This window comes from Spea bombifrons, chromosome 1 (assembly GCF_027358695.1).
Source record: "Spea bombifrons isolate aSpeBom1 chromosome 1, aSpeBom1.2.pri, whole genome shotgun sequence".
Lineage (NCBI taxonomy): Eukaryota > Metazoa > Chordata > Amphibia > Anura > Pelobatidae > Spea > Spea bombifrons.
In genome coordinates, this window is record NC_071087.1 from 144,899,602 (window position 1) to 144,921,111 (window position 21,510).

Below are 21,510 nucleotides of genomic sequence, written 5' to 3' on the forward strand. Positions count from 1 at the left end.
CGGGCAGCGCTGGACAACGTGAGTTGCTAATTTGAAATCCAGTCACCACTAACCAAATCCCGACTGTTTATGATGGGAGTAGGAGTAAAAACAAAACAAAACAAAAAAAAAAAACCAACAAAATCATAATCTATTCCTTGTAAACATACTATTTTCACCAGGCGTCAAAATTAGACTGCAGGCTGACTGCCATGCACAGCGCAGAATACCTCATCAGCCTTCTGCAAGAAAATAATTTTACATTATAATTCATAAGCTGACATTTTGTATCACGTATATTCCATTCCTGTCTCAGCAAGTAAAAAAAAGGCAATTCTGCGCCGACATACATATTTACCTTTTGACGGCTATTTTTTTTTTCCATTCATTTGACGTTAATAAAGTACTCAGCCATTTCCTACAGATATAATTTGCACAAACATCTATTCCATTTCCCGATATGATGGAGCTGTTCGTACGGGTAAGCTACTCTGCTGACTTGAGCACATTATAAAATTAATTTGGCATCCAAATGTTAAACATAATAGTATTGTGGTTTAGAACATTAGACTGGGCAAAAAAAAATCATAAATACGAAAAACCGAGCGATTAAAACGTCCAAAAATCTCTAATAACGATGACGGCGGTATAGAACGCGTGGAGACTCTTTTCCCTGCTCTGGTAGAAACTAATATTCCAAACGGCTGCGAAATAGATGATCATTTCAGTTTATTAAATGTTCAATATTGCATAAAACTGCTCGGAATTAAAACAAAACGACTCACTGGGAACTTAAAAGCAAAAAATATCGCTCGCTAACAACCAGTCTGTTAATTTCCATCCCGCGGCATCAAAGGCAGCATTTCGCACAAGAGGAGAAAAAAAATAATAATAAATCGTTCCAACAAAGACAGCAACGAGCTCATCGAATCCAAATCCATTTATGTATTTTTTATATTAAAGCAATAAACGCGGCTCATTTGTCTTCTAGCGGTTGCCATGTTTTTCTGTGCTGTTGCTATGAAGTCCAGCCATTAGCTGCGCTCCAAGGTAAACTACACGAGCCATCAACAAAAGTGACACTCAATCTCTGGAGTTCATATTTCCTCCAGATTATCTATGGTAGTTGACAAGCTGGTAATGAAAAAAATCACACTAAGCAAATGGACGCTCTAATAACAATAAATCCTATATAAAAATACGAGGGGCCCAAACCGTTTCCTTGCATCTATTTTGTCATGAATTCTAATTAACGCAGGAGAGGAGGGAAAAAAAACCCCGGAGACTGCTGGGTCATCACAAGAAGTGCATCACGATATGATTGATAGGAGGACGAGCGTTGGCTTGTGCCGCAAAGATTCCCTTCCGTTAAAATTAATGACCCTCCTACCTGCCCTCATCATAGAGCCCAAATGATATCCCACTTCTTATTTCAATTTTTGAGACGCGCAGGAGATGAGAAAGACGGGTCATTTGTCTTCTAATAGCAACATAATAGATCTATCACAATAAAACATCTGCACAAACAGTTATTTTTCCATAACAGCGAAGCTCTTACCAACCGGAGATCGATAACTTATGAAAACAACAGTTTACCCGGGTGTCAGGCTCTCCGTCAACTTGCTAAATATTTAACACTTGTCAGGAAAGAGAAATACTGTTTTAATAGAACCATAAAAGCCTATATGCCCCCCCACACACACAACAAAAAAATAATAAAATAGAATAAAAAACATTAGTCAGCGACTAGATCAGGGCTTCAAACAAGGAATACTGGACCCTCACTTTACAGGAAATTTACCATTTATTAGTTTGTTGTTTTTTTTAGCCATTCACTCCAGGTGTTGTGGACTAAATCTCCCATAATGCTCTTACAGTCATAATGCTGGCAAAGCATCAAGGAAAATGTAGTTCACAACATCTGGAGTGCCGAAGGTTGCCTACCCCTGCTCTAGAGGTATCCTTATCCCTAAGCATGCCATTGGCTGGTACTTAGACTTGTCCACGGAGGAGATCCAGAGGAACCGTACTCAAAGACCCCAATTAAATGCCGAAGAAATTGTCAAGAATATCTCCCTGTGCTGAAATTTAGCTTCCAAAAATGTAATAGAGGATGGTATTGCAGTTATTGTTGCTTGATTTATATAGGGTCATCCTATTCTGCAATGCTGTACAATTATATACAAGATATAAGTAGGCCATCACATGACAATTTGGACTTGCAGAAAGATAGGGATAAGAGGGCTCTGTTCCAACAAGCCTACAATCCAGACAATTTGCAGCATTCTAAGCAGTCTGCAGGACTGTTCTTGGCATGTACTGTAGCCGTAGGACTATAACCCAGGCGTTCCCTGTTATTAGTGGTAAACAGAAGTAGGGACTGTGTCCATGATATGACGCTTACTTAAAACACTCAAGAAAACCCCTATTATTTTATGAGCATCTTGTATTAAGCAGTAAGGCGCGGTCACGGTGTTAAGCGTGTAGCCAAAATACAGCTGCCGCTTATACACAGTAAGTTGGCCTTTGTTTTTAAGTTCGCGCTTGTAATCACACATGCTAGCGGAGCCTGTAAAAGGACAATCTTTTCTATTAGTGGTTTTAAGCCAAATTAAAAGCAGAACTAAAAACGGGCGGCGTCCTGGTTTCATAATAACACGCATTATACGCTTTATGGATAAAAGCAAGTCACGCGGCTTGCAGCAAAACTATAATCCAGTTCTGATTCATAAGGTTGCGTTTACTTGCACGCTATGCATGATCACTCGCTCCACAGCCTTACCGTGGGAATACGCTGTTAATATACGCAGTCATCGGCTTTATGATTCTCAGAGCGACATTAGATACCATCGTTCACATATAAAGAACTAAAGAGAAGATTCAACAACCAATGGGGAAAAGGGAGGGCAATTTAAAATCTGAGAAGGGACCATGGGAACCAACGTTATGTTCCTAATGCTTCACTGCGCACTCAGGACCCTCTATACGTATTTATTAAGAGCATGCGCGTTCTTGTTTGCACGCCTGTCTTTGCATAATGATATAATCATTAACTCAAGTAACTCAAGTACATTATGGCGTCTATGGAATAGCCATGAACCTACTGACGATTTGGCTACAGCACCACAGCACGTCAGCCTGACATTTTAGTTTTCCATGTAGTTTCAGGCGTGTGTGCTTTTGGCAGCGGTATCAGTGTTTTGTATATACACAAGGTGTAAGGTGAAAGCAGGACGTCCTAAAGTGCCATCAGATAACGTGCGATTATGCTTTGGCACAGGGTAGCCACCTTTTGCCGAATCATTTCACTGGGGTTTGTGGCTGTGGCGTGGGTGCTTCTCTGTGTGGTTTCCCCGGGGACAGCCAGAATTTGTGTTTTAGTAGAGAAAAAAAATATTATGAAGAAATTAAAGAAATGAGGGAAGGGGCAAGAGAAAAGATAGAGAACAAAGAGAAAGAAGGTGAAAGAAGACAAAAAGGGAGGAAAGAACAGATAGGAGATAAGGAAGTAAAATGAGACAGAAGGAGGAAGGGTGAAAGGAGAAAAGAAAAAGTAGAGGATAGACACCCACATTTTGTTGTCCCTTCACAGGATCCTGCGGGGTGTCAGTAAGCCTTCCCACTTGTCCAAAGGCTGCCCAGATCCCACTCCGATGTAGAATGTGTGTTAACAGCCACCATATACCTCATGTATATATATTTACACGGGATTTACCTTGTAAAACCAGGACAGTATTATGTTTATATATAATATAATAATATAATATGTCTATGTAGAATTTTTGGGGAAATTACTAGGACATGCAAGCACAAGCAGATTATTTCTTCTTTTTTGGGATGCTTTGGGGTCTTCAATCTTACTTTGGCTGCATCACATAAGGACGCTGCAATACTAACCCCTCAAGGCACGGGCTGAAAACAAGTCCACTTACCGTACTCTTGTCTTTAAGAAGCTTCTCAATTACTTCAATAAGCATGTCTTTTTGGTCTGGATCCAGGCTATAAAAAAAAAACAAAAACAAAGTGCATAATAAGAAAAAATACCCGTTAAAACAAGTGTCAAAAATGGATATAATCAATAAGAATCAAATGTATGCGTCTTTTGTAAATTGACAAGATTGGGTATTAGAGTAAATGCTCAAGTTCTATAGCAAGTTATTCTGCGTGCCCAGCAACACTGGCTCTCGTTCATGGTAAGTTATTCTATGTGCCTAGCACGGTTGGCTCTTCTTCATAAGTTACTACATGTGCTGCGTCACCAGCTCTCCTCCGCTGTAAGTCACTATATGCGATTAAGCCTTCAGATGAAAAACTAAGATGTAGGTTTTATTTAGTATTAGTATTTAGTATTAGTCTCCATTGTGATGTACGTGGAAGTCACCGGTCTTCGCACCAAAAACATTGTGGCGAATGGCAGCACCTTTAATCACGGCTTGGCCCTTGACTTTACTTGTCTGTTTGCTCACAGAGATAACTATTTTTACAGGCAATGAAATAGTACATTTATGAGTAGGGATGGTCTATATGGCCAGAAAAAGAGCAAGAGATAATTCTATTCAAGACCGACCCCATGGACTAGAATATGCTTCAACCCCGCACATACCAGTCCAGCTACCAGACTAATCATCCACCGATAAGAGCTGAATTTGGGTTATATGTATTTTTGGGTGTGTAGACGCTTATTAAAGACACATGCCCAATGCATTCTACCCTAGAAGATGAAAGAACCCGGCAGGGGCCAGTCCGTGCCACCGTCACACAAGGAAACATGCCACCAACGGCAAAGTAATGGAACATAGGCAGAACTATTATGGATAGGATGAAGTGTCTGGGGAACTTTAATGTTTACAATAAAGTAGTTGACATCACTGTTCATTTAAGAATATTCTGAAGTTACCAAAAGGGGATGTTAAATATGCATTCTTTGCTGGTGGTGCTACATGATCTATTAAAGTACTTTTTTAGTATGTTAACACACCTACTTCCCTGCAGTGTACGGCGCTTACAGCCGCATGCATATCGCACCAGTTTTGGGTACTGGAAGCAGCACAGGCAAGGAACGGCTACCACTGAATGGTCCACCATGTGGAGATGTGTAAGGGTCTTATTAACTCACTCCCGAGTCAGCAATTAGACATCCCTCACACGCAGCCAAAATTATAGAAAAGATTCTGTTAAAGATCTTTATGCATTTGGATGGGGGAAAAAAGTAGAATACCAGGGGACCCATAGCTATTAAATGCAATGAAGTTCGTATGACGGCTGGAGGGTACATTTAGTTCTGTAATATGTTTTCATTGTGACGCCGTCAACTGCAATCAGCTGGAAAGGAGCATAAACCGAAGAAGCCGTTCTTTCCACCCGTGAAATATATCGCAACCACCTTACCTGTAGAGCTTCTGGATCGCATGGGCTGCTGTTTTTCTTACATAAGGAGAGAGATCTGCTGCTGCTTCCTTGATAGCCAACATCATTATGGGGACTATAATTGGGACACGAATACTTGATAAAACTCGCAGAGCGCTTGCGCGAATCAGCTGGTTAGGATCCTGGAATGGAAAATGTAATGCACAATGGGTTAAAAGGTATTCACACGACAAAAAGACTACTCTTTGGAACACATCTGAAATGTCAACCTTCGCAACGGGCTGAGTCGGCCCTTCACGATGCATGGTTAATTCAGTGATATCATGCAATAAAAGTCACCGATTTAACTTTGTATCATGTAGCGCCAACTGAGCCCTTCTTGAATGAAGCTTCATGAAAAACACGCAGACTTGATGGGCCAGACTGCTTCCCACCCTTTCGGATTAAACCTTACAGTAGATGGAGAAGCATTGTATCTGTAAAAAGCTTTTGGCATACTTTGGGTGTATTCAGAAAACCCTGTGGAACACTAAACACTCAAGTCTATCGAGACATCCGACACTTCTTTAATTACAGCCAAACGGACTTTTAATTTTTCCTGCATTTTTGTGCCGCTGTAAAATCTGGTCCTTGGTGTTGTGTTATGTTCAGGATAACCAAATGTCTCCCCCGTGTAGATTTACATTTCCTTGCTGCATTTATCTTTACCAGAGGCTGTCCACATTATCTGTGGGTAAAGTAAATCATCTTTACATTGTATTTAAGCTTCTGACCCTCTAGCTTTAGACTTCCTTATTATTTCTCCCCCTTAGAAATATACTTTGCCAAATCCCATTATTTAAATGTTTACATTTATTATTTATAATGTCTATTCATTCTGAAGATGGGGTCTGCAGAAATTTAGGTGAGATCTGACCATTGGCATACTTTAAAGTACCCCCAATACACTTTCTCATTGGATGTCCACACCCCAAGTGCATTATTTGACATTTATAAAGATTAAACCACAGCTACCACAGCTAATCTCATTATCACATGCCATTTGGCTTTTAAGGAACATCTACCCTGTTGCAGACCTTTTGGTAAAAACATGCATCTTACTTTTCAAACCTTTTGCAATATTGCTAAGAAGAAACATTAAAACGCATGAGTCCTGATATAATAAGGCACCCAACTAGCAACAAGTAATAACTCACACGGGCACAATGGGACAAAGAGCTTAAAACGCTACATTTATTTTGTATCTGTTCTCGATCATGTCTTATCGCGTGTTACTCTTATTGACAAAGTGTATATCGTCAATGTAATTTTCACTCTCTAATGTAACAGCGCCGCAAAACCTGCTGGCGCTCCGTAAATAAATGTAATGTTATATTTTAAATGCATTCTGGTCCATTTTAAGAAAAACGGTGAGCGGACGTACTTTCAAACCCCGCTGAAAAGTAGCGATTGATAACAGAGCCAGGTCCTGTTGTTCCTCTGCGTAGCGTACAAGATAAACATAAACCAACTTCTTTATCTAGGAAGAAAGGGGAGAATATTAAATTAGCCTCAGGAGGAGAAAAAAAAAAAGAAAAAAAGGACGCATGGAAACCTATTAACGCAACATGATCTCAAGCAACGTTAGGAAAGAAATTGTTGATTTGTGGAATGGCATGAAGAGGAAAACAGAGAGCTACATCTATACAAAAGGGGGATTGCTGCTTAATTCTCTGTGTGCTCAACATGTCGACACAGCGCATTTTCAAAGTTTTGGCTTAACAAAATAAAATTATATACTCTCGCTCTCCAGAGAGACACTTTTGTGGCTGCTGGGGCAAAAGACATAACAATATTAAATCACAGAAGGTTGCAAAATACAACACTTGTCCTTGTTCTGCTTTAGATTAGAGCAAATCAATACTGACCACAAGAGGCTCGAGCGCCGAATGACAGCAGGTTGCAGAGAAAGACTCGGTTTTTTCCCTGAAACCATTCTGTGACGAGATAAGGGAGTGCTCGGAGACGCGTGACTACACCGCTCTCCTCGCACTTACAAGCGCTCAATGTTACTACATGCCTGACTGTGAAGCTAATCAGAACGGGGCCACATTATAGTCCCGGGGAACACAGGAAGGTCTGTTTAATTAGTTTATCAATGCTGGAACATCAAACTTCATGACATATTGACTAAACCTCTGATTTTGGTCTGTACCTCCAGCACGGTACAGGGTCACTCGCTGCATCCTTTGTCATCTGGTAACATCTGGCACATACGCCAAACAGGATTACGGCAGCTTGGGCTCGCAAAAAAAGAGATTCACGGGACATAAACAGACACGTCGCTCGTTAAGGGCACACAACGCTCTGCGGCGATCTATTATCGTCTGAGTTTTACATTTATATACAAGGCTTTTTTGCTTAACATTAAAAAATATATATTGCAACGATGCGGTAGATGGGGAATAGAAAGAACCCAGGTACAGCAGTCACAGAAGTGAGTAATACACTGTATTGCGGGTTACAAGCACAGTAATATCCCACGCAGCCTCCCCAACAAAGACTTTATATTAAAATACTTAGTGAGTACTTTAATATGAATTAATCTACCTTTTAACAAAATAAAATGTAAATACTTACCTTCAGGTGCTATGAGATCATTTGAGCTGAAAACAAATGGGGGCGCTTTGTGAACAGGCACACAGGCATCAAAACCTCCAAGGAACCCCTGCCAAGCTAACAATCCACAGCTGAACACATCTCCTGTGTGCCAGGGAGCCGCGGACAGGGACGGAGGCAAATCCCACCAAGCATTTGCAAAGGTCAGCCATATAATGGCTGAACTATATTCATTAAAAAGTGTATATGATGGGCTGTCTGGTTGGACAGCCCCGGACCATCACACTACCACCACCGTGCTTGGCTGTTGGTATACTTATTGTGGAATGCTGTGTTGACTTTACCCAAGATGTAACGGGACCCATGTCTTCCAAAAGGTCCAGTTTCGACTCATCAGTCCTCAGAATATCATCTCAAAAGTCTTGGGGTCAAGATGTTTTTTTGGAAAATGTAACATGATCATGTGTGTTATTTTTGGTCAGCAGTGGCCTTCTTGCAACTCCTCCATGGATGCAATGTTTATTGTGGAATTGTGAACACTGACCCTAACCGAGGCATGTGATGCCTGCAGTTCTTTACATGTCAGTTTGGGTTCTTTTGTGACCTAGAGGAGTTGTCTATCTGCTCTTGGAGACATTTTTGTTGGCCGTCCAGCACTGTTCCAATTTTCCTCCATTTGTAGATAATGGTTCTCACTGTGGTTCGATGGAGTCCCAGAGCCTCAGAAAAAGCTTTGCAACCCTTTCCAGACTGATAGATGTCAATTTTTTTACATTTCTTTTGATCGCGGCATCATGTGCTGCATTTTGAGACCTTTTAGCCTCCTTCACTTAGCAAGACAGGTTCTAATTAACTTAAATTAATTTAATTTAGAATCAACACGACTGCAGTAATCACACCTGGGTGCACCTAGTAAAATGTAACCAAATTATCAATCAAATGTGGTTAATTGGTTGGTTTAGTAGCTAAAGTGGCAGTTCCTTTTTCACATAGGGCCAGGTAGGGTTGGATAGCTTTTTACATTGAATCGCCTATTAAAATGAAATGTATCAAACTACTAAATTTAATCACTATGTATTAACAATAATTCTGAAATATGTTTTTTTTACCTCCAAATTTTTGCTGGCTACATTCTTTACAACAGCAGGAAACAACTCCGAGGCATTTTTCCCACTTGAAATCATCTATAAAGTAAATGAAAAAATAAACATTACAGAGATTTTAATATAATAACATTTTATCAAATAGAAGTGACGTTAGTAACGGGCAGCACCTGATAAAAATGGCAGGGGACAAATAACACAGAGAATTAACGGAGAACGGACCTGCTGCCACAGACAATTTAGCTGTAATAACTAAAGAGAAAAACCTGTAGATTATGGCAGTGATTGGAGGCAGACCTCGGGCAGAACGATCAGCGCTGATCTCCTACAAATCAAGTGCTCAGAGGATTTATTTAGCTTTATTTTCTAGTGAGAAATGTAGTTTGTCACATGGCGTAGGCCATTAAAGATACTGATTACACACACATTATTTATATATATATATATATATATATATATATATATATATATATATATATATATATATATATATATATATATATACACATACAAACACCTATATATACACACACACACCTATACATCCACACATATATATGCATACGTGTTCTCACACACGTACATATAAATACACGTGTGTGAATGCATGCAGATATATGTATAGATTTTGTTATACTGCACTGCTTTTAGTATTAGGTGATGACGTCACCGCGCAACTTTATTGAAAACTGACAATTGTCAGTTTTCACGGTATGGGGGCATGCTGCTTAGATGCCTGTATCTCAGGCATCTGAGCAGCTACAGACCCCCAACATATACCGTTGGAAAGGTAATCGCCTCACCTTTCCAACGGTATAATGGTTGTAAAAAAAGAATAAAAAATATTATGTTAAAAAAATAAAAATGTACAAAAAAAGTAAAAAAAATTATTTGGGGGTCTCTAAAGGCAGATAAATAAAGATCAAAATTGCCTAGAGACCCCCAAATTAAATTATCTAAACATAAGCTGGTTTAACTTTAAAAAAAAAAAGTTTAAGTATTCTAGCTAAATGATCACTGTGGTAGCCAATGTTACCACAGTGATCATACAGCTATAAAAAGTCACATTCCCTTTTTAAAAATGGCCGATACTAAATTTTAACCCCATGATCCCTTTGATCATGGGGTTAAATTTAGCCAATGGTAGAGGAAGGCAATTTTTGAAATCCAGATGAACTGCAAAAATCAACCGTATAGCCTGTAGTACGTAAGTTAACCATGTCATCCCTGGAGCCCCTTGCATTTTTACTGCAAAACTTATTTTTGCTGTAAAAGTGATTTTTTTCTCCCTTTACGATCATCTCTTTGGGATTGTTAGGGGAAAGAATGGTGTGTGTGCTTCTGCGAGTGAATGTATGGAAAGTATGGTGTGTGCTTCTGCGAGTGAATGGAGATATGAAAAGCGTGTGAATGGTCAGTAATTAGGGTTGAAGCCTTGACGTGGCATTACTGCTCACGTAAGAAGTTAAATTATGGCACAAAAAGTACATATTTTCAAAAACAACACCCCTCGGCGCATCAAATGAGGGGCTGCATGTGTTTCTAGTACAAACCTGGAGTGCACAAGACACAAATGAACATGTCGCTATGGTTAGAAAAAACATATTTTCTAGCCAAAGCGACATATTCCATCATTATCTGTGAACTTAACTTTTGTCCTAGAAATACATGTAACCCCTCATTGGAAGCTCCAAGGGGTGTAGTTTCTTGAAATGTGTACTTTATGTACCCTAATTTAACTTCCCAGATGTCTAGACCACCTTAACTTCAGATATGGCAGATTGGAGAATCTTGTTAAAAAATTGTCTTAAAACATTTAGGGGTGATGGCTGCATTTAGACAGCCCTAGACAGCTGGGAAGTTAAATTATGGTACATAAAGTATATATTTTCAGAAACTACACCCCTTGGCGCATCAAATGAGGGGCTGCATGTGTTTCTAGGACAAACCTGGAGTGCGGAAGACATAAACGAACTTGTCGCTTTTAATTTTATTTATTTTTTATTTTTATTTGTGTGATATTTACTTATTTGTTGTGCACGTCAGATTTGTGATACAAATACAAATAAGACCTCATTTGCTGCGGCTGGGGGTGTAGTTTCTAAAAATATATAGTTTTGTTGGCATATTTTAACATCCCGGGCAGCTAGAGCTGTTTAATCGACGCAGCCATGCATTAAATTTAAAGATGTATTTTGTGATAGTCTAATAAATTTAAGTTTTAGCAATAAAATATTAGAAAAACACAGTCTACTGTTCTCAATGTCTGTTTATTTTAGACCGGTTACCTACTACAAATATTTAGCAACACAGGTTTTGATATTAGAGTTTAGAAAAATAACATTACAAACTAGTTTTTATTGAGTTGGAAGTGAAAAATTACACTTTTTTCCCATTTTTGGTTGTATTTTGCAAACCTAATGAGACATACACATATAAAAATGGTATATTTGGAATCTGCTGGGTGTGCTGAAAAAAACAATATATGGTTTGTATAGTTTATTCCCAAGAAATTTACTTGAAACACGTTTAAACGTGAGATGCACCAAAATGCCGAAAACTAGCTTAGCACCAGGGTGTGAAATGGCTTAGCAGCCAAGGGGTTAAATGGTGCACACAGCATTTACTGCCGGCCAAAATTTTTTTACATTGGACGACATTATTCTGCCGTTAGCTGGCACTCACCGAAGTGCTACTCAAATGTATGAAGTGCAAATGAAACAGACATTCTTTTTAACGACAGGACGCCTCTAAAAGATGCAAATGACTAATTATAACTAGATCTCTTTTCAGAAAGGAACGTCTCCTCGTAGGGACAGTCCCCCACCCCAAGCCTCAACATCAGATAACTCGCTACACCTTTATGCTCACTATTTACCCTGAGCAGGGCTGGGGCGTCCTAACAGGGTCACACCTCGCCAACATATAAAACATACACAAAATACACACATTCCTTGGAGTGATTTTTTTTTTATAGATTGTAAGCTCACAAGGGCAGGGCCCTCTTCCTCTGCATTAGTACGTCTGAACGCGCGTTTATGTTTTTGTCCCGATGGAACCTGCTGGCGCTGTATAAATAAATGTATTTATAGCAGGTGTACAGTATGTTCTTCGAATGTGATAAGGAACGGGGATTTCATGAAAAGGCTAACCTTTCCCTCATATATTCTCTTTCCAATTTGGTAAACTACTGTACTTCTCATGTGTGTCGCTCTTATGCTTCCGCTCCCCAAAACATTGCATGTGATAATTGGGAGACTCTTGCAGTTATGTTACCAACCCTGCCCATATTATCAATGCAAGGGCACCTTTTCATTATACAGGGCCAACTCATCCCTTCTTGCTGGAGAAATCAGACCCAATCCTGCCAATGGATAGTTAAGCGCGTTAAACCCACAACTCTACTGCCAACTCTCCCTTTAGTGAATAGACCACAGAATGCCCCACAAATCCAGGCGCTCTCCTATTTTCATGTAGCTAAAAATGTAAGTCTGACCACTACCCGACAGGGCTGTGGATCCATTCTGTGTCGGTACATCTAAATGGGAATAGTTCTGTCACTGAACCCATACAATTAACCGGTTACTGTGTGCTAGCCGTGGCACATGGCCCACGTTTTTATACCTACAGCAGTGAGTAATTAGAACCATAATAGTTCAATCACACACGCTAACTTTATACCACAAAAGGTGTACTCGCTGTAATTTCCTGGGGAAGTAGAGAAAATGTTTAAAGCACACATTTATTAGACAAAACCATGGAGTTGATTTGCTAACTACTTTAAATGTAAAAAATAAATAACTTGTTTCATACCCCGATGATCCTTTTCATCGCTTCCAGCTTTGCGGAGTCTTTGTTACTTTCCAGCATCTGCTTTAAGTCTTCATTCCTAAAGCAAAGCAGAAGACGTATTTTTTTTAAAAAGAAATCAAGTTACACGAGCTTGAAGGACGTTTATCTTTTGATTTTTTTTCTTTAATGAAAAATCAAAGTCTCCCCGTCGTTTGTAGCAAAGCTTAGCGTTTTAATAAGCATCCCCTGTACTGGCATCAGTGTTTATCTAGCAGGCTAGTATACCGATGGCGCAGACGGGGTACAGCTGGGTTCACTGCCATAGTTTCTGCTTTAAGGGGGTAACAAAGCTTTGTTTCTCAGACAAACAGGGATTAGGGACGCAAACATTGTTTCAAAAATATGGGCTCCCTTTAAAACCAAAAATAGAAAAAAAAGCCTTGTGGGATTTTTTAAGCCCTATTGGTATGCATCGTGTGACTTAATTGCAATCATTATGCTGGGGAAGAAGAGATGGAATAACAGCAGCAGTTTAGGTGATCTTAAGTTGTGTTAAGGTGCCCCAAAAATAACAATTCCAGGGGGTTGGGGGAATTCTCTTTCCTGCTTGCCACGTAAGTCATTTCATGACCTAAATGTGGGTAGAATGTAAATGTTGTTATATTTCACTCTTCAAGTACGCTGTCCTGATCTGCTATGCTCTGGGGTTAAATCACTACAGCCAGGGCTGACCTAGGTGGCCCTGAGCCTTTAAGGTCAGGGGCAATCAAATTGCATACGATATATGAACTCGATGATACCAAGGAAGCAATGTATTCATGGAAAATTAAAGAGAACGCACCAAACTTGGGGTACTTAGTGGCACAGGCCGGGCTAAGCAATATATGGCCATCACTAAAACGTATGCCTTCGATGGGTGTTTCTTGTATGGATTCGCTGGGTATGCGCTGAATTCTTACTTTGGTTTATGTATTTATTGGTTATTATTATTATAGCCGAAACCCAGGAATCTGATTATGTATTCCATTTATGCTTTTTAGGTTGTGTGCTCCACTTTCTGTATATTTTTGATTGCTTTCCTTATGTGTAAGGTGATTCTGGCCGAGGGCAACGAGCGGAGCCCAAGGTCTGTCTCGGCTCATGCTGTGGCCCTAGCAGCCTCGCTGACCTCTCTCAGTAAAACGGCTTTGGAGAATTCGCTCTACATTAATGCTGCATTACATAGAACAAACTCAGCCTTCCCGGCAGCAAAGCTCACCGGCACAAGGTCAGCGAGTCGAACCTTCCAAGTAACCAAGCGCCCAGTTTAGCGAATAACCCCAATTGTTTTTTATTCCTCTCTCTTAATTAAGGTCAGATTTGAGGCAACTGAGCATCTTTAAGCATATATATAAAAGCTTAACATATATCATGGTATATAGGTCACTGGTTACAACTAAAACACTAATCTATGTCTGATAAGGAGACACCTAAAGAAGATTTAAGATGTATTAAGGGTGTGTGGGTTTTGAGTCAGCCCATGCTCATTTCCACCCAGAATTATTTCATTCTCCTGCGCATCCGGCCAAAAATAAAACCTCTAGTTTGCGGAATAATACATTATAGAATAGTAAAATGATGTATTATTAGTGTATATGCTCATTATGTATGAAACAATAGCAGACAGCTGCTTTGGGGACAATAGAATCGGATAAATTTGAAAGGAATTGCAGGACTGTTCAGCCCTTGTGAGAAGGGAATTGATAGAAGACATAAGGATTGTAAAAGAATGTCCATGAAAAGATGTTGTAAAAAATGGCCTTAACAGAAGGACATTCAGAACAGACAGGTAATCACAAGGAGAGTGAATTGGGAACAGAAGTAACATCTCCGTCTACGAAGACGTGCCGCTAGGATGCTGCGCAAGAGTTTGCGCCTCGGAATAAACACACGCGAGATTCTGAAGAACAGAACGGACTATTGTTATCTGCGGAAGATCTACTACTGGTATGGGCAATATTCAATTATTTCATACATTATACATTTCTTTCTACTGAAATCAATTAGCCGGAACACAATCTTAGGAAGAAGAACTCGAGGAATGTAGTTGAATTTTTTGGTCATGTACACAGATCTGCAATCCAAGAACATGCCCCGGGCCAACGAATAGCACCGCTGGCATAAAGAAAGAGCTGAACAGGAGCCTTAAAGAGGCTGAAAGTACCGGGAAGTACACAGACGTACGTCTACATATATCCATAAACATATAGCGGAGAACCGGGACCTGATTTACCGTGTGAGAGCAAACCAAGGAGTACATGCGCCATATATGGGGAATTATCACCAAAATTATCGCCAAATACAGATGTGTTGATGAAAAGCCCCACGGCTTTGTAGCTTTTATTTCTTTCACATTTTGGCCGGTCTTAAACCACAACAGTTTATAAACCTATAAACGCTGAAAGCTATAGTACGGAAAGAAAGGCAACGAGCGACGCAGGCCTATACCCAGCAAAGGCAAATAAACACATGAAGGTGAACTCCTTCCGTGATGAAAGGCAAACAGAAGGTTAATTAGCACTTTTCATAAATTATTTCCAGACATCCTCCATCCAACCTTGTCTGAGATGTATCAGCCGTGCATATTAAGAGACAGTCAGGTGGAAAGACATCATGAAGCGCAGTATCTGTAGGAGAGCGCCAGAGAAGAGACATTCACCCCGTGACAGCCATTCTCGGAGACCGCCCGGGACGTTTGAATGACACGTCTTCAGCACTACACGGTTCATGTAATCTATTAATCCCTAGTTCTTTGCCTGAGTGCCGCCGGACCATAATCCCACATAATCCCACTAATGACATTTAAAAGCACGATAACTTCCTCCATCCGAAGATGCACACACAGAAGAGCGGCGTTTACAAAGGAATTATCACAGATATGGTAAATCCCTGAACAGGTTATATTTATCGCAGTAGGGTAGCGTGGTTAATTTCAAGTCTCTATGGTAACGGGTAAACTCTCAGCCCAAGCAGTTGAGTCGCAACGTATAGAACACCCCTATGTATATAGCAGACCGCTGTAGCACCAGAGATGCCGCAGTCCGATGCCTCACGTGACCGAACAGAAAGGAGCCTGAACGACGGAATTAACGGAATACCCCAAACTGAATCCTATAGTGCAAACGTTAAAAAGCGGACTTAATACCTTAGCGACCAACAGATTGAACCAGCGAGAAGGAACAATCCATTTTGGTTGCTATGGTAACAAGACTGCTTTTAAAACTTCTCACGATCATTTTTGTTTGTTTTTTTTTTTTTACATACGAGGTGTATTACACCAGCCTACAAGACATTACGTTTTATAATCACAGGCATTGTAAAGCATTCAGGGATATCAGCGCTTATCTGTAAAGCTATCTGTGACTTTTTCCAATGCAGGAAGCCCATTAAAGCAAATAACGCTAATAACGTTAATCGTGTTTTTAAGGTTTTACCTGGAATAATACGTACCCATCGAGCATTAGCTTTGAGGAGTTCTCAGCGCCGTCCTGGCCCTCGGAGCGGTTCAGGGCCACTTCCTCCGCCGTGGGAACGGAGTTCAGACTGAGCTGAAGGTTGTCGGCCACATCGAGAACTGACTTTACGGCAGACGTCGCACTCACTTTCTTCATCATAGACAAGTGCTTCTCCGATACAGCTACACTACAGATCCCTCCAACAGCTCGAGACTCGCTTGCAGCGGAACAGGATGCCAACTCCCTCATTAAAAAAAATCAAGTTTCTTTCAATTCGGAGAAGTCATTTCCCTTTAACAACAAACCTCATCCCGCGCGAAATGTTGGCGTGCGCCTATATCCATCATCCAGTCTGCGGTCCCGACGCTACTGTTTAAAAACAAAGTTGGACGCTTTCTCCTGTATTGCGGCCGGCGTGTATTCTAATCACAAAGGGGAACTAAAAAATAAAAAAGTGTGTGTTCGTGGGTGACTAGCAGAATTACACAAGCCCCTATTTCATGCTCACATGGTATGAGTAACCGGCTACAGGAAAGCTCCGCAGCTCACATGTCCAAAGCACAAGAATGTGCACTCGCCCTCCCCTAAACTAGCTCAACAAGCCATGAAATGCAGTTCCGCAAGTGACTTTTAGTAATCCCGCACCGAGCGCTTTCCTGAGATAGGTGTGTCTGAGGGGGAAGACTGTCGGACTCTTAACTCTTCTCATTCAAACCCAACAAAAACTTTACAGGAGTTGCATTCGATGGCACGACGACACACCTGAAACGTGACCCTGCAGCCACACACGCTAACGCCAAAGAGGAAAAGCAATAAAGTTTTATATCTACCAGCGGGTACATTTTATAGGAACATAACGAGATATTCCTGTCTGTTGCTTTAAATCAATCGTCTTTCTTGTACTTGGAACTGCCTACAAGGTAAAAATACCCCTGGGTTCATTCTCGCTTTAATGTCTTCTGGGCTACATTCCTAGTGGAGTCTGACTTAAAGTCACTGTTAGTTTTAGCGGTGGAAGCAAGGGTTTTTATACTGTTAGTAGTGGGGCAAATTACGTATATATATATATATATATATATATATATATATATATATATATATATATATATATATATATATATATATATATAAATATTTTTAGGTAAAGAAATAACTACTTTTTCTACACATTTTTTTTTACTTCAACGGAGAGTCAAAGCGGGGTGCTGCAATTAAATTTAGCACAACAAGGGTCAAAGAGAGGGAAAGAGACCAACCAAAAGAGCTCAACAACAAAAAAAAACTCTGAAATTATATGTAAATTAACTCCCCCTTTGATGACCCCACAATAGCATCCCATCAGACCCATTTAGAAATGGCTAATCACCAGAAATTCTACTTTTGGTGCGGCTAACACTTAATTTGCGGGTTCTCGATGGATTTATGATGGAGACGTAAGCGTTGCTGGCAGTACATCTGATAAGAACGCTTTACTTCTGACATCGGCCACAGACACCAACATTTCCCATTTCCAGAAGTTGTTAGAGTGACATCTTGTGGCAGAAAGTGTGCATTGCAATTAAACATTCAAATACCCATTTCCAATAATTATCTTTTATTTACATGATGCAAACAATTTACACAGCGCTTCTTACAATACATGTATCCAAGGCGTCGGACAAAACCAGGACTGGTGGACTAAGACAAAACACTACATTCAGTAGAGAGGGCGCTACTCACAAGCTTACACCAGCTTCAACTCATCTCCCTAACAACTTCCCAATTGGCTAATTCTACCGCTTACACTGAAGGGCACTTGCTTGATATGATTTTCTCTCTCTATCTCTCCCTTCTGACCACCACCTTCTAACCTTTTCTCCACTGCCAAATACCTTCCTCGACCCTCTGCGTCACTGAAACACGTCCTGCTTTCAATGTTAACCCTTTCCACTTACAACACACTTACTTCATCTCTTGACAGCATTTCCCCATATATCAAACAATATCCCCAACAACTTAGACATCAGCCATTGCGTACTAAAAACACGTGCTTACCCGCATGACACGGATATCTGATATTTTTATATGGATCACCTTAAAATGTACCTTATTAATGGAAAAAACAAATGTGGGTCCAAATCCCCAGTGTCTTACATGTTAAACATGTGAAGGGTTTCTTCAAACATGACATGGATAACGGAATCACTAGACATTTGGAAGAATACAATTATTATTCAGAACTCAGACTGTGACTAGACCCGATTCTCCCCCAGGCATTTTATCGTCTACATATAACAATGTTCTATTTCGAGTCTGTCACATGTTGACCCGCGCTCTCCCTCCGCATGCCCCGGCTGGAAATGTCGGCCTTTAGGAAAACATACATGCCAATTCTCCATCTTATACAGAGGATGTATCGCCAACACAGCTTGTAGCGATGCAAGACTCAACCAAAACCACCTACAGCTTCTGTTTTTATTAAAATAAAATGGCACATAAAACAGGACATAGAATATCCATGAGACGGGCACTAAAACAGCACCATGAAATGAATAAATGTTCTACATGTAACAAGCTTGTAATTCTGGTCCCGAGGCTCTTACTGCGACGGCACGCTGGCATGTCTATCATACCCGAAACCCGCTACGAGGGAAGAACACAATGAGAGTACATGTACCCCCAACGCCTGGCACACAGGTGATCCGATCCTACTGACTTCTGGAAGTCACTGCCATGCAGGGCTTACTCCACTGCTCCCTGAAAACAAAAATGGGCATTGCTGCTCCTCCAGCACAGGCAAGATCAGCTGGTAAAGGAGCAAGAGGGCAGAGTATTCAGTAATAGGATAACAAATTCCTTTACACGCCAGCCTCCTTTCTTATTAGTAGGTGAAATACCGTATTTGCTTGAATACAAGATGTTTTTTTCTAGAGCAAATGCTCTCTTCTTATATTTAAGGTTGTTTTATAATCCAACCTCAAATAGAGGTCTGACTATAAAAATAAGATCCAGATCCCCCGCTGTGCTGCAGGGGACCCGGGTCCTTCTCTCTGGCAAATAAAAGTAAATAAAAACAATACATTTTTCTCAATCATACAGTATTGGCTCGATTATAGGTCACACCCTAAAAGTTTTGTGCTATTTTAAAGAAAAAATACACAAAAGTGGAATGTTAAAACAGTATTTTAAATAAACAGGAATACATGTATTCTAACATTTTTGGGATCTATTATGCAGTTAGTCAGTATATGTTATATATAAACAGAAATCTGGAAAACCAATAGCCATTTTAAGGTCATAGTGCAGCTTACTTATAGATATTTCCATCTGCCACACCAGATATGATTTATGCCCCCCTAGAAATGCCACTCCCCCCTCCCCAGACTTACCAATGCACCCCTAGTGTCTAGCAGGGCCAGCCAGGGCTTCCGTGGTGGAGCACCGGAAGGTTATGTCACGTCGGTGCTCCACCATAAAAGCACCGGCGGAAGTGCCAGCAGCGAAGGTTGTCTACGCGCACAGACGCACACCGGCTGCGGGAGAGGAGGATCCTAACCCTTTTGCTTCCCCGCAGCAGGGATAAATGGAAAAGAAAACAAAAAAAAAACACCCTGATGTCATTGGGCGGTCCCGCTGACATCGGTGGGCGGTCCCACTGACGGCAGCGGGAAACACCCCCATTTAAAGGGGAAATGGGCGGGGAGTGGTGCGTGTCAAGACCCCGCTCCCGCGACCCGGAGGAGCAGCGCTCACCCGGCGATCTCCGGTCAAACCTGGAGAGTTCAAAGGTATGCGAATTGCGCATCCCTGTGCTAAACCCCGATTATAGGCCGCACCCCCACTTTAAAGACTTAAAGTGGGGGGAAAGTGCGGCCTATATTTGGGCAAATACGGTAGTTTTTATTAAATATAAAAAAAAATTATGTGAATTAATATTTACTAGTAAAACTTTTTTCCTATAGAGTAGTCTTATATTCAGGCTTTTTCCTTTTTTTTTCCAGAATCTTGTAATACCTTTTTTATTGGACTAACAGTATTTAAAATAATAGACGAGCTTTCGGGAGTCCTCCCTTTATCAAGTCAAAAGCATTTCTGACCAAACAAGTGAAAAACACAGTTTAAAACTGACCAGTACATGTTCTGATACAGGGTTAAAACAGGGGTTAAAACAACACGGTAGAGAATTTGCAGCCAAAAAACTAAGAGGGTCGTAAATAGTGGCATATACTGCACAGATAAGGCTAGGGGGGGGGCATGAGTAAGCGTGTAGGAGAGAGAGAAGAAGAGAGAGAAGAGAGAGAAGAAGAGAAAGAAAGAAAGAAAGAAAGAAAGAAAGAAAGAAAGAAAGAAAGAAAGAAAGAAAGAAAGAAAGAAAGAAAGAAAGAAAGAAAGAAAGAAAGAAAGAAAGAAAGAAAGAAAGAAAGAAAGAAAGAAAGAAAGAAAGAAAGAAAGAAAGAAAGAAAGAAAGAAAGAAAGAAAGAAAGAAAGAAAGAAAGAAAAAAAAAAGCACAGGTTATAGGAAGTTTTGATAGTGTGCTAAGAAGCTCAAATCCACATTAAGTCCTCTGTTTTTACAATCATAAAAATGTATAATTTTGGCTTCAAATGTCTTTCTTTCTTGGGTGTTTTTGAAATGACCTCTCAGTGTTTTGATTTTAAGGTCATGTACGGAGTGACCGGTTTGGGTGAAGTGGTGCCCAACTGGAGTGCAAAGGTTTTCTTCATCATGATGGTTGATGGAGTATCTGTGCAGATTCATCCTTTTATTGAGTTGCTGACAGGTTTCACCGATGTAACACCCTATTGTACATTTGGTGCATTGAATCATGTATACAACATTTTGTGAAGTGCATGAGTACGATCCTTTAATATTGTATGTCTTGTTGTAGTGTATTTACTATTTACGACCCTCTTAGTTTTTTGGCTGCAAATTCTCTACCATGTTGTTTTAACCCCTGTATCAGAACATGTACTGGTCAGTTTTAAACTGTGTTTTTCACTTGCTTGGTCAGAAATGCTTTTGACTTGATAAAGAGAGGACTCCCGAAAGCTCGTCTATTATTTTAAATACTGTTAGTCCAATAAAAAAAGTATTACAAGATTCTGCAACATTCTGTTTTTTTGCATTCTTATACACTGGACTAATACGGCTACCCCAAACTACAGTCCTTTTTTTTCTAAATTAATATTCAAAATCT

At 40.3% G+C, this 21,510-nt stretch overlaps 1 protein-coding gene across 2 annotated transcripts in view; it reads right to left on the reverse strand.

The window, feature by feature from the left end:
• AP3B1 (adaptor related protein complex 3 subunit beta 1) overlaps nt 1–21,510 on the reverse strand; it is a 109,945-nt gene that overhangs the window by 82,083 nt on the left and 6,352 nt on the right. Inside the window, exons 1-6 of one of the 2 annotated variants that reach the window (XM_053447975.1) lie at nt 16,329–16,811; nt 12,861–12,936; nt 9,054–9,128; nt 6,770–6,865; nt 5,368–5,528; nt 3,912–3,978 (exon numbers count right to left, since the gene is read on the reverse strand). In XM_053447975.1, coding sequence (XP_053303950.1) covers nt 3,912–3,978; nt 5,368–5,528; nt 6,770–6,865; nt 9,054–9,128; nt 12,861–12,936; nt 16,329–16,582 — 729 coding nt within the window. In that variant the 5' untranslated portion in view covers nt 16,583–16,811. Of the gene's footprint in view, nt 1–3,911; nt 3,979–5,367; nt 5,529–6,769; nt 6,866–9,053; nt 9,129–12,860; nt 12,937–16,328; nt 16,812–21,510 lie in introns of those variants that run through there. The other variant, XM_053447976.1, reaches the window with a different exon arrangement.